The sequence below is a fragment of the Eptesicus fuscus genome, chromosome 3, assembly GCF_027574615.1.
Source record: "Eptesicus fuscus isolate TK198812 chromosome 3, DD_ASM_mEF_20220401, whole genome shotgun sequence".
Lineage (NCBI taxonomy): Eukaryota > Metazoa > Chordata > Mammalia > Chiroptera > Vespertilionidae > Eptesicus > Eptesicus fuscus.
In genome coordinates this window covers 32,078,520-32,093,182 of record NC_072475.1, presented here as the reverse complement: position 1 = coordinate 32,093,182, position 14,663 = coordinate 32,078,520, and the positions used below count along the sequence as shown (strand labels likewise).

Here is a 14,663-nt window from a genome sequence, read left to right as displayed (position 1 = left end):
GTGTTTTTTAATCCTTTTATTTTATTCAGACTTTTCAAGCTTCTGTCTCTCTGCTGAGGTTTCAAGTAAAGATTTTTTTTGGTTTGTCTCTTCTTGAGGAATTTTGCCTGGTTACAGTATGAGAGAACTTTAACTGCGGTTTGGTCTATACACACAGTTTGAAGATGTGCCCATTTCTACTATTATCTGATTTATAACATGACAAACAAAGCTTTTCAAGTATTTACGGCCCTGACATAATGTTTAATCAGCTATTAACCACTTTATTTGCCATTCTAGTGTTATTTTTGGAATATTGTCAATTGTAATTGTTTTTTTGTGATTATTTTCTTGGGTTTGAACCAGCTGAATAAAATAACATGCTTGGCTTTTGTTCAGCAACTAAAACTATAACCTTTTATTATGCAAAACATCTCCATTTGCTGGCATCATCTTTAATAATATCAGCATTTCCCAGGCATAACTGTATTTTTAATTACTTTCATAAAGCAAGCAGATGGAGCATAGAATTTTTTGTTTTGTCAGTCTTTGCAATTCATAGACTATTATCAGTCTTAAGAAACAAAATCATTAATAGTCAGTTATTTGAGACTATTTTTCACTTTTAAGGGGTTTGCCAACTTTACAGAGAGCCCAACTGTAATAGTTTCTTTAATTATAAAATTATTCTGCTAAGTTTTTGCCCTTTTTACCTTTGAAAGCAATGTGATTGTGTAAGTATTCTTATCTACTGAAGCATTCTAAATTTATCTTCACTGTCAACAAATTTTCTAAGAAGGAAAATTCATTCATAATCCATCTTTTAAAAATAACATCTCTTTCTGAAATAAATTTTATAATTTTTCCATTTACCCACCTCAAAACAACTACCTTGTTCCATCAATAGCATTACAAAAGTAATATTTATTGTTTTTCATGTTTTAGATTTTTAAAAAAAATCTATGTAGCATTTTTTCTCAAAAGCACTTGTTCTGTTTTTACCTGGATTAGGACTAAATCCCACAAATTGGGATTAGTTCCTTTGCAACCTTCATAATGATTTCCTTTCTTTACATATTTTAGGACCATGTGCAGAGGAGAAAATTCCATCCTTGGACAGTTAAAAGTAGAGCGTAAGTAACTGCTTTTCTTTTCCTTCATGTCTGTTTTGACAACATACCAATAATCATTAATATTTTAATAGTGTGATTGTAAAACCCTATTTACAAAAGGTATCCATGCAATACTTAAGAGATCAATTGATTCTCATTAAATTATCCAAACCAATGACTTTAGATGCATAGGTAATAAAAATGAGAGTATTTTATAATGTATTTTATTATTTATATTTATTTGTAATAACTGTTTTGATAATAAGTGGGATTTGTAAAGCACTTCACAAGATCTTACATATATCTTCTCCTATGATCCTTCACCCCAGTCCTAGGTAGTAAGCAGGACAGATGTCATCCCTGCATTAAAGATGAGGATATAAATGCTACAAGGTTAACTGTATTCATGTGGCCTCCTATAAATGTAGAAATTCCAGGGTCTAAATTTTTGAGGACATTATACTGGAGTTAAATAAGGAAAGAACACAGTAATACCTTTCACTTATTTTAATTCTTCATATTTTCAAAGGTACTTTTTCAGATACCTTCTAAAATAATCCTTCTACGTAGTTCTTAACTACAATATATTGTGACCAAGGGTTTACTTGTCTATATCTCTGTGAACTGACTCTAACTTCAGCACATAATAGGTGCTCAATAATCCTATCTAATAATAGACAAATATGCAAATTGACCATACCTCCGACACACCCACAAGCCACGCCCACCATCCAATCAGAGCGAGTAAGCAAATTAACCCAAACCAAGATGGCTACAGCCACAGAGAGCAAGGTTTCCTAGGTAACAGAGGAAGCCAAGCTTTCTGCCTGCCCTTGCCAGGCCTAAGCCTCCACTCAAGCTACAAAGTTTCAATTATAGAAGGTAAACAAATGGCGGCAGAATGGAGCTTGAGAGAGCAGGCCAGGATTGCCGCCGACAACAGGGGAAGCAAAGCTTTCCTGCACACCCTGGCCGGGCCCACCCGCTTAAGGCAACAAAGTTTCAATTATAACTCCAACACAAATGGCTACCGGCCTCTGAGGGAGCCCCAGGCTTGGCTCCACTCCAGGCTACAAAGTTTCAATTGTAGAAGGAAAATAAATTCCAGATACCAGGGCCTCTGCTTGCATTGCCAGGGGGCGTGGCCGGCCTGCAAACCACCACAGGCCCCTCGCTCAGGCTGCCCCACGCCCCAAGGGAACCCCACCCTGATCAGGGACGCCCTTCAGGGCAAACCAGCTGGCCCCCACCCCTGTACCAGGCCTCTATCCTATCTAGTAAAAGAGTACTATGCAGATTGATCATCACTGCAGCACACAATATAGCTGCCCCCATGTGGTCAAAGATTCTGCCTCCATGTGGACACAAGATGGCCACCACAAGATGGCCAGCACGAGAGGGCAGTTGGGAGGCACCCGGCCTGCAAGGGAGGGCAGTTGAGAAGGACCAGGCCTGCAAGGGAGGGCAGTTGGAGGTGATCAACCCTGCAGGAGAGGGCAGTTAGGGGTAACCAGGCCGGCAGAGGAGGGAAGTTGGGGGCAAACAGGCTGGCAGCAGGGTGGTTAGGGGGTGATCAGGCTGGCAGGCAGAAGCGGTTAGGGGCAATCAGGAAGGCAGGCAGGCAAGCAGTTGGGAGCCAGCAGTCCTGGATTATGAGAGGGATGTCCAACTGCTCGTTTAGGCCCGATCCACCGGGATCGGGCCTAAACGAGCAGTCGGACATCCCTCAAGGGGTCCCAGATTGGAGAGGGTACAGGCTGGGCTGAGGGACAACCCACCTCTGTGCACGAATTTCGTGCACCGGGCCTCTAGTGTTATATATCCTATACAATAGATCTGAAAGTTTCAACAAGAAATAAGCTGGATTCCGAACCCAAATTGTCTGACCTTCAGTTCAGATTGGGTCTAGATTGTGAAAAGTTGAAGGTGCCCATTAAAAAGACTAGATTTTATCCAGAAGGAGATAAAATGAGGTTGATGGGAGCCTCTGATTCCTGGAATGAACTCACCAAAGTGGTGTTTTTATGAAGATTCACTTACTCTTGGTAAGCAAAGTAGAGAGAGACATGGCAGGTGAGAGATAATGACACATTGGTAATGGATAGAAAGGTTATGTATGAATAAGGCTGTGAAGGAAGACTTGAGGGGATATAGGAGCAGAGAGTAAGGGAAGTATCGGATGACCTAAGAGCTTCAATCCAAGTGACCAGGAGAATGGAGCTGCCACAGGGAGGTCTGAAAAAAGATAGGAGGGGCCATCACAATAATGTGATTCCATGTGGCATGGCTTTCAAATATGCTAATAAACTCAAAAATTTGGAGATTGTATGCACTAGATAATGTATCAGAATGTGGGGAGAAAATATTAATCCTTTCATGTATGTATATTTTTCACTTAATTAGGACATCACTAGGAATGGCATACTAAGGATTTCCAAAAACTCACTCCTGAATAAAAATAACAAAAACACTACAAAAAAATAGTTACAGTCATCTTTTTCAGGTCTCTGGAAATTAACCAAAGGCATGTGACAATCTGAAGAGTGTTTATTCCAGAAAGATAGCAGAATCTTAATAAATGCAGCAAGATTTGTGGCATTTTAAATTTCAATGTTCCCATCTCCCTCTCCTCATTTCCACACTAGCCATGAAAGCCAATTTATCACTATGAAACCTAGCAGCCTAGCCACCACTGGAAGGAGCTGAATAGGTTTGAAGCTCCTGAATTCTGACAATTCTGAGAATTGTCATAATTTGACCTGTATAATGTTTGAAAGTCATTAAAACAACTAGTTTATGTTCAAAGAACTAAAGTAAATCATATGTAAAGAACTAAAGGAAGTATAAAAACAAAATCTTCTCAATTAGAGACTATGGAAAAGTAGAATTTTTAAATTAAAATGTTTCTATAAAAGTCTTTTTATAGAAAAAGAAGTAATGGCATACATGGTGGAGCAAAAGTAATAATACAAGAATAAACTCTGCATTTCATGTGCTCAGAACTATAAACCTACTTTTTCCCATCCCTGAATACATTTTGAAGTTGAAAAGTATAATAACTGAAATAAAACACACATTAGAGGGGCTCAGAAGCAGATCAGAGCAAGCAAAAGAATCAAAAAACTTGAACACAGGTTCATTGATAGTATTCAGTCTGATGGGACAGAAAAGAAAAATAATGGAGAAAAATGAATAGAGCCTCTGTGACCTGTAAAACATCACGAAGCACACCAGCATAATGGAAGTCCCAGAAGGAGAAGAAAGAGAAAAAAGTGCAGATAGAATATTTAAAGAAATAACAACTGAAAACTTCCCCCAAAACATGAATCTACACATCCAAGAAGCTCAACAAAATCTAAGTAGGATGACTTTAAAGAGATTTGCACCAAAACAATCATAATCAAAATACTGAAAGAAAAAGATAAAAAGAGAATCTTGAAAGCAGCAAAGGCGAAGCAAATAATCAGTAAGATCAATAACCAATTTCTCATCAGAAACAATTCTGTCATTTTTTTTATAATGTCCTTTATAACAAAAAAACTTTTATTTTTGATAAAGTTTATCTAGTTTTATGTTTTTTGTTTTTGGTGTACAATCCAAGAAACCATTGCTGAATCCATTATGGAAGAAAATGTTTGTAAATCATACATTTAGTGGTATCCTGAATATATATATAAGGAACATTTAGAAATCAACAATAAAAAGAATAATTCAATTTTAAAATGGGCTAAGGATCTAAGTAGACATTTCTCCAAAGAAGATATACAAATGGTCAATGATCACATGAAAAGATGCTCAACATCGTTAGTCATTAGGGAAATTCAAATAAAAACCACAAGATACTTCATACCCACCAGAATTGCTATAATTTAAAAAATAAAAAAGTAATTGAAAGAATATGAAGATATTAGAACCCTCATATGGTACATTATTGTTGGGAATTCAAAACTGTTCAAGCTCTTTGGGAAGCAGTTTGATAATCCTTCAAAAATTAAAAAGAGAGTTACCATATAATCCAGCAATTCTGCCCCATAGTACATACCCTAGAGAGTGGAAAACATATGTCCACACAAAAACTTGTACTTTAATCTTTATAGCAGCATCCTATATAATAAAGAGTTGATATGCAAATTAACCCTCATACCATCACATGATGGCTGCCTACCACCAGGCCGGCAGGGGGATTAGTGAGGGATAACCAAACGACTGAAGAAGCAGGCTGTGTGGGGCGACTTGAGACCTGGTGCAAGAAATTCGTGCATGGGGGTGGAAGGCGTGCACTGGGCCTCTAGTTATTTATAATAGCCCAAAAGTGGGAGCAACACAAATATCCATTAGTTGATGAATGTAGAAACAAAATGTGTTTATCCATACAATAGAATATTATCCTATATAATAAAGAGGTGATATGCAAATTGACCATCACTCCAACACACAAGATGGCTGCCCCCATGTGGTCAAAGATGGCCATCCCAGGTGGACACAAGATGGCCACCACAAGATGGCCGGCAGGGGAGGGCTGTTGTGGGTAATCAGGCCAGTAGGGGAGGGCAGTTGGGAGAAACCAGGCCTGAAAGGGAGGGCAGTTGGGGACGATCAGGCCTGCAGGGGAGGGCAGTTGGGGTGACCAGGCCTGCAGGGGAGGGCAGTTGGGGGCAACCAGGCCAGCAGGGGAGAGCAATTAGGGGTGACCAGGCCAGCAGGGGAGGGCAGTTAGGGGTGACTGGGCTGGCAGGAGAGGGCAGTTAGGGGCAGCCAGGCCTGCAGGGGAGGGCAGTTGGGAGCAACCAGGCCTGCAGGGAAGGGCAGTTGGGGGCAACCAGACCTGTAGGGGAGGGCAGTTAGGAGCGATCAGGCTGGCAGGGGAGGGCAGCTGTGGATAATCAGGCCAGCAGGGGAGGGCAGTTGGGAGAAACCAGGCCTGAAAGGGAGGGCAGTTGGGGGTGACCAGGCCTGCAGGAGAGGGAAGTTGGGAGAGACCAGGCCTGCAGGGAAGGGCAGTTGGGAGCAACCAGGCCAGCAGGGGAGAGCAATTAGGGGTGACCAGGCCAGCAGGGGAGGGCAATTAGGGGTGACCAGGCCAGCAGGGGAGGGCAGTTAGGGGTGACTGGGCTGGCAGGAGAGGGCAGTTGGGGCAACCAGGCCTGCAGGGAAGGGCAGTTGGGGGCAACCAGACCTTCAGGGGAGGGCAGTTAGGAGCGATCAGGCTGGCAGGGGAGCAGTTAGGCATCGATCAGGCTGGCAGGGGAGTGGTTAGGGGGTGATCAGGCTGGCAGGCAGAAGTGTTTAGGGGCAATCTGGCAGGCAGGCAGGTGAGCGGTTGGGAGCCAGCAGTCCCGGTGGGATCAAGCCTAAACGGGCAGTAAGACATCCCTCAGGGGGTCCCAGATTGTAGAGGGTGCAGACTGGGCTGAGGGACACCCCCCCCACAATGCATGAATTTCGTGCACCAGGTCTCTAGTTTAGATATAAAAAGGGATATACTGATACATGCTACAACATGCATGAACCTTGAAAATATTATACTAAGTGAAAATAAACTAGACACGAAAGGCCAAAGGCCACATATTTTATAATTCCATTGTTTATAAAAAAACACTTTAACAGACAGGAAAGTAGATTAGTCATTCCCAAGGTCTGGGGAGAGAATGGAATGGAGAGTGACTCCTAATAAGTATGGTTTCTTTTGGGGGTAATAAAAATGTCTTAAGATTAGATAGTGGTGATAGTTGTATAGCATCTTAATATACTTTTAAAAAACACTTATTTGTATACTTTAAAAACTGCATTTTGTGGTACATGATATTTTAAATGATTTGGAAGATTTAAAATAATGAATTAAACTTTTAGTGTGTGTGTGTTCAGTGTCCAATAATTTTTCACTAATGGTCTGCTCAGTCTAAAAAACTTTAGAAACAATCTTTGACATAGACATGCACATCACCAATAATAAATACTTTCCAAAGTTGTATCTAATTGCATCCAGGTCAGAGAAGATTTACCAGAGCATTATCCCTAAACTCAATTTTCTAATGGCTTAAAATGAAGATGATAGTGAATGAGTAAGTCTAAAAGATACACTGATAAAACCAGGAGAGCCATTCAGTGCTGACCATGGCTAGTAAAATGCAAAAGTGAGGTTATAGGAGAATAAAAAGTCAGAACAAGCTTATTTAGTTTCTCAACCATAAAAATGGCCCACGCTTATTATAAAACACTAGAGGCCCATTGCACGATATTCGTGCAAGAATAGTCCTTCCTTCCCCTGGCTTCACTCCCTGCTGCCCGGGAGCCGGCAAATCCTCGCTCCTGGACCGCCGGGGAGCCTGCTGAAGCACCACTCCTGTAGTTCCCTCCACCACCATCCCCTCCCCCTCATAGCAGGTGTCCCGACCCTCCCGGCCGCTCCGTGCCTGCATATGCAAATTAACCCTCCATCTTTGTTGGGTTAATTTGCATACTCACTCCTGATTGGCTGTGGGCATAGCAGAGGTATGGTCAATTTACATGTTTGTCTATTATTAGGTAAGATTCCTTTGGCTCTGGACCCTTTTCCTGCCTTTGCCTATTCAGGGGAAAAATTGGATTTTAACAGAAAAGTAATTTCAGTGTTAAGCCCTCTTATAAAAAGATTTCACAGTACCCTGGGAACAAGTCAAAATCAGATATCTCAGTGGGGGAGATGTTCATACTCTAAACAGGGAAGAACAGATTAATTACATAATGCCCCTTTTTGAGGTACAATGTTCTATTGTTGGCTTTGTTTTTGTAAATGCGTAGTGGGCTTTAAATACATGAGCCAGCTGATCTCTAATTGAATAGAGAACTATAGCTGTCTACTGTTTCAGTTCTTTAAAAATAACAAAACTGCCACTGTGAATATGTTAAAATTCCTGAAAAGAAAACCAGCAGCTATTAGTGTATAATTATCTAATACTCCAATCTCCAGGGATTTAGTGTTTAATTTAAAGCATTTCTTTATCATTTTTATGCTTGTTGTGAATTGTGACGTTTTAGCATTCAATTTAGTATAATTTAACAGAAGGTCTGGATGTATTCAATCAGGATTAGAAATGTACAGATACAAAGTGCTACAAGTTTTTAAGTAACAAAAGCCTGTAACAACTATTGAAGTCCTTTCATAGAATTTCCTTACAAACATCAAGAGTCTATTGTATTGACTTCCTCATCTTTCAAGGTATATATGTACCAATGTTCATAACAGATAGGTCCCAGGAGTCTGTATAAACTTCAAGATTCCCAAATACCTATTTAATTTGGAAACCTCCCTGATATGTTTTCATCTATTGCTTCATATTCATGCTTGCACATGTTCCTGGCATTCTCACATTTTCTTTAAAAGGCACTTGTTTCCTCAGTATGTCCTCACAGCACAAGTGAACACCGCCAACTTTGTATCTAGTTTTCTTCACAGAATAAAATACCAGCTGAAATAGTTTCTCAACTTGCTTTTTCTTGCTAGATGGGCACCCCACTGCATTTGACAGGCCGCACTTGAAATCACCCAAAATGTTCACTTTCTGAATGAGGGACCCTTATCTTTTAGGTCCTGTTACTGGTACTAACCATTAGCGTTCTTCTTGAAGGCATTGTTCGTAAACAAGTTAGGTTTCTATCACTTCATAAGAATATTTCATTGTCAAGGCTGTAGGCTGGACTGTGTGGGCTGTGAGGCTCTCCAGGGAATTGCTGTGTTACTGATATTCTCCAGCCTTGCTTTGGGATGGCACCAATTCGTGCCTTCGACAATTACAAATTATTAGGTCTTTAACCTTCACGCTGCTAACAGCTAGTCAGTATCATTAATCTTTAAAAAAATATTTTTAAATAATTTTAGGCTTCCAGTTTCTAGAACTGCTATATATCTTTCATTCTGATTTCTCAAATGGTAACATATTACCTTTTTGCTTCATCGTTCTCTCTTAATAGGTAGGTGAGTATTTTTCTCCTGGACCATGCAGGAATAAGTTGCAGCCATGATACCCATTTACCCCTGAATACATAAGTGTGTGTTTCTGGGGCGGGGGGGGGGGGGGGGGGGGGAGGGGGGGGAGGGACATTTTTTAAGCAGCTATAGGTCAATTATCAAAACAAATGAAATTAACATTGATGTCATACTATTATCTTACTGTAGGCATTCTTGAAATTCTGCCAGCTGTCTTACTGATGTCCTTTATAGCAAAAGGGGGGTGGGGATGCTTTATTCTGACCCAGGACTCAATCAACAATCATGCGTTGCATTTGGTTGCCATGTATTTTTATTTGTATTTAACCTGAAATAATTCCTCAATTTTTTTTCTTTTTGGAAGGTGGGAGACTTTTATGATCTTGATAGTTTTAAAGGATATAGACTAGTTAGTTTGTAGAGTAGCCTCCAAATGGGGGTATATTTCTTGTTTCCTCATGATTACGTTCAGGTTATGCATTTTCAGCAGGGATATTACAGAAGTGATGTTCCCCGTGGGCGGTTCCAGGAGGAACACGATGTTGCTTAGCCCCATTACCAGTTGTATGAGCTTTGACCACCAAGTGAAAGTGGTATCTGCCAGGTTTCTCCACATAAAATCACTATATTTCCCTTTGTAATTAATAAGTATTTTGTGGGAAAATACCTTGAGTCTATGTAAATATCCTGCTTCTCATCAGACATTCAATAATGTTTTTAGCATGCATTGAGTCTTTTCTGAATCAATTATTTACTACTATGATTCAATTATTACTATGATAGTTGCTAAATGCTAATTTTCAAATTCCTTTATTTTTTATATATTTATTATTTTTTTCTAAATTTCTTAGTTACAATTCTACTAAAATGAGAGCTTTCCCTTCTTTGACATTTATGTGTTCATTCTTATATTAATTATATTGGTATGAATTTATGGATTCTTATTTTATTTAATAGATCATAATTTTTGATGCTCAGATCACATATGTTTGGCCTTTAAGGGATTCTCTTAAGGGGCTTTTGACAGGTCACCTTCAGCCTTTGTTTTGTTTTGTTTGTTTGTTTTTACTGGCACAACAAGGGTTTCAGACTCATCTTGTACATTCCTAGAACTAGTCCTGTAATCAGTCATTTCTCCAAGGAACCTGGGTTCTTTCCATGGAAAATAGAATTTAAAAACTAAAATCTGGATGCTAGATATGATCATTGCTACTGGGTTATCACTACTTTAGACCCTTTGTATTCTGTCAATCATCTATCATCTATCTATCAATGATCTATCTATCTATCTATCTATCTATCTATCTATCTATCTATCTCCATATCTCCATACTGATACCTCCAATTTTAATCCCCCAGCAAAGAATTCCTTTCTTTTATAGTGAGAAGCCTGGCTCCTATTACCTATAGTATATATACCCATTTCCTCAGTCCCAGAATGCACAGAGAATAGTTTCTGAATTGCTAAGCCCATGCGACTATGAGAAATACATCTACTCACTAGAATTTAATGTTTGTTTACAGTTTTTTTGTCTTTAGCCTAAGAACCTACATATACTCAAAAGTTAGTGTTCAAAATTTATTTGGATTATGTTATTAATTTGAAATACAGTTAGTTCATTTGCTTTTGTTTGTATTCAATTTTAAGGGTTTTTTTTTTCCTGTATCTTTATTTTTTTGAGTGTGTGCAATATACTTCAAACAGTCATAAATTTAAAAAAGCAAACTTAGATATGCCACTTCCCTATACTTTCTTTTTCTTCTCCAACCACCTTTTTCATCCTATTGCCACCCACCCTTTATGGGTAACCAGTTTTTTCAGTTCCTAGATTATTCTTGCTTTGTTTCTTTTTGCACAAATGGAGAGATACATGTATACTTTCTTATTTCTCCCAATCTCTTTCATAAGAATAACACACCTGATATTTTCTTACGTACTTTGCTTTTTCATTTAACAATATATCCTGAAAGTCACTTTATATTAGTTCATCGAGATCTTCATGCTTTTAACCTTAGCATGGTCTTCCACAGTAAATGCAATCACCTTCCTTTGTGTGGTCAGTTCGATTGTTTTCAGTGTTTTTCTATTACAGTTATGCCAATGAATAACCTTGTGCATATATATATGTTCTCAGTTGTTGGAATTTAGGGTAATTTTCTAGAGTGACATTTCTGGGTCAATAGGTAATTTTGTTAGATATTGCCAAATTTCCCTCCAAACAGTTTGTGCCCATTTGCATTCTCACCACCAATGAATGAGAGAGCCTGCTTCAACAGTCTCACAAACAGAATGTGTTACCCCACTTTTTCTTGCCAGTCGCATAGGTAAGAAATGGTTTCTCAGTGTAGTTTCAATTTTCATTTCTATTATAAGTGAGGGTGAATATCTTTTCCAATGTATATTTTTGCGTGTGTGAATTGTCTATTCACATATTTTTCCCATTTTTCTATCAAGGTTTTGATCTTTCTCCTTCAGTTATTAAGTTATTTTCATGTTAGGACTCTCCACTCTTCATCTGTGACATACCCTTTCTCCCACTTTGTCATTTTGTTTGTTGTATTTGCTTGTGATGTTTTGTATCATGAAAATGTAGTGTTTTGGTATTTTTTTAAATTGAGTCAGCGTTATCAATCTTATATTTTATTGCCTCTGGACAGTTGCAAGCCTTCCCTATATTCAGGTTATACAGGAATTCACCCTGTTTTCTTCTTGTATGGAAAATTTTATTTGCGAAAACATCCAGATAGTTCCATATGCTTTCATTTCTATCTCTGATCAATTTGGAGTTTATTTTTGTGATTGGTGTGAGGCAAAAATATAATTATTATCTTTTTCAAATACAGATGCAATCATACTAGCACCCTTGATTTAAAAGTCCTAGTCCTTTATGTAAAAACTAGTCCTTTATTCGTGTACTGGCAGGGTCCCTCAGCCTGGCCTGTGCCCTCTCGCAATCCAGGACCCCTCGGGGGGTGTCGGAGAACCAGTTTTGGACGATCCCCGCAGACCAGGCCGAGGGACCCCACCAGTGCACAAATCTGTGCACTGGGCCTCTAGTATGTATATAAGATCTTTGGTTAATCTCTTCCCGCCCTTCCTCCATCCCCCTTCCCGCTGAGATTCATCAGTCTGTTCCATGTTTCCATGCCTGTGGTTTCCACTCCTATGTTAGCGTCTGCCCCATGGTGGTCAGTGAGCATCATAGCTACCAGTCGAGCAGTCGAATGTTCAGGCGGTTGGACAGTTGCTTAGGCTTTTAGATAGATAGATAGATAGATAGATAGATAGATAGATAGATAGATAGATAGATAGATAGATAGATCATTTCCTAGTCATTGAGATGCAGCCTTTATGTACATATGCAAAATTTCCATATGTACTTGGATCTATTTCTGGACTTTCTATTCCATTCTCAGGTTCAGCTGTCTATTTATGGGCCAGTTCTGCACTGTGTTAATTATACAGACTTGGTAGATGTGTTAATATTGGATAGGATTACTGCTCCATCATAACTTTTCTAGTTTTATTAATAACCATCCTTGAATGTTATTGTTTTTTTCATATAAACTATCTGACCAGGTTTTGTAGCTCCATAAAAATGTGTTGGTATCTCTACTGAGATTACATTAAATTTATAAATTAATCTAAAGAGAGTTAGCACTTTTTAAATATTGAATTGATTTATCCCAGAACAAGGGATGTCTTTTTATTTGTTCAAGAATAGACTATTGTCTTTCAATAGTGTTTAAATTTTTCTTCATAAAAATTTTACACATTTATTGTTAAGTTTATCTTTAAGTGTTCTATCTTCTTTGTTGTGAGGTTTTATCTATGATTATATCCTCTGATTGGATATTGTTTGTGTGTGTTGCTACATATTAATTTACATTCTAGCATTCTTATTCTTTTATTGTTTGAGATAGTTTTATCATTGATTCTCCAAGAATACAATTATATTATCTATAAACTAGAGGCCCAGTGCATGAAATTGTGCATGGGAAGGGGGTGTCCCTCAGCCCGGCCTGCACCCTTTCCAATCTGGGACCCCGCAGGGGATGTCCAACTTCCAATTTAAGCCTGAACTGGCAGTCGGACATCCCTCTCACAATCCAGGACTGCTGGCTCATAACTGCTTGCCTGCCTGCCTGCCTGCCTGCCTGATTGCCCCAACCACTTCTGCCTGCCAGCCCGGTCACCCCTTAACCGCTCCCCTGCCAGCCCAATTGCCCCCAACTGCCCTCCCCTGCCAGACCAATCACCCCCAATTGCCCTTCCCTGCCTGCCTGGTCACCCCCAATTGCCCTCCCCTAATGGCCTGGTCGCCCCCAACTGCCCTCCCCTAATGGCATGGTCGCCCCCAACTGCCCTCCCCTAATGGCCTGGTCGCCCCCAACTGCCCTCCCCTGCCAGCCTGATTACCCCTAACCCCTTGCCAGCCTGATCTCACCCCTAACTGCCTCTGACTCGGCTCCCACCATCATGGCTTTGTCCGGAAGAAAGTCGGACATCCTGAAGATGGCCAGTTGACCCGGTCTAATTAGCATATTACCCTTTTATTAGTATAGATAGATTATATAGGATAGGATTGCTTAAATGGGGGGGGAGCCTTTTTCAGCAGGAGGAGATGCTTTTGGCAAACAAAAATACATAACCCCTATATCTGGACTGATAGCCAGCCATATGCACTATACTGCCAAATTGGTTATTAAAATATTGAACTGCTTTCTTACACCTTACACCAAACAGCTGTTGCTCTTAAAACCCCTCCTCAGCCCCCACCTTAGGTTCTGCCTTCACAGTTCACCCATATTTGGTTCTGATTGGTTGGTTTCCATGCCACTCGGTGTCAAAAGCTCCGCCTCCTAGGCAACCATTGGCTCCTTGCAGTTCACCCAGATTTGGTTCTGATTGGTTGGTTTCTATGCCAGTCAGCATCAAAAGCTCCACCTCCTTGGCAGCCATTGGCTCGAACGGCCCCCCTGACAGCTGTCTCTCTCTCCAGGCCTATCTCAGGCCTGATCCACAGCCTCTGTGGCAGCTGTGGATCAGGCCCTGCCTCTCTCTCTGGGCCTGATCCGCATCCTCTGCGGCAACCCCAGATCAGGCCCTGCCTCTCTCACCGTGCCCGCCTCGCCCTGCCCACCCGCCTGCCACCCCACCTGCCTGCTGGCTGCCAGCCTTGCTGTGATAGGAGCTGTGGGCCATGGGGGAGGATCCGAAAGGTGCTCCATGCACTTCCTGATGTGTGTTCGTTTGTTCATTTTGGTCGTTACGGCCATTGGCCTTTTATTATATAAATGGGAGGTGGTTTTACTTCTTTTGTGATTTCTTTTGTCTAAATGCATTGGCTAATACCTCCGAGGTAATATATACACACATACATAGATGTACATATATATTATACATATATAATTCATGTTATATATTTTGAAGCATGTTAATAAAGTATTCAGTATTTCCTATTGTTTTTCATTAATAAAAAAAAGGGTGCTTAATTGTGTCAAAAACTTTTTAGCATCTGTTGAGATAATCATAGATTCTTCCCCCTAGATTGATCAATATTGTATATTATATTAATGGGCTTCCTCATATTGAGCAGACTCAC

General features: G+C 40.1%; 1 protein-coding gene across 1 annotated transcript in view; it reads left to right on the top strand.

The window, feature by feature from the left end:
- PLD1 (phospholipase D1) overlaps nucleotides 1-14,663 on the top strand; it is a 122,180-nt gene that overhangs the window by 85,270 nt on the left and 22,247 nt on the right. The window contains exon 22 of the mRNA XM_054713729.1: nucleotides 1,063-1,112. Within this exon, the coding sequence (XP_054569704.1) occupies nucleotides 1,063-1,112 (50 nt within the window). The remainder of the gene's footprint in view (nucleotides 1-1,062; nucleotides 1,113-14,663) is intronic.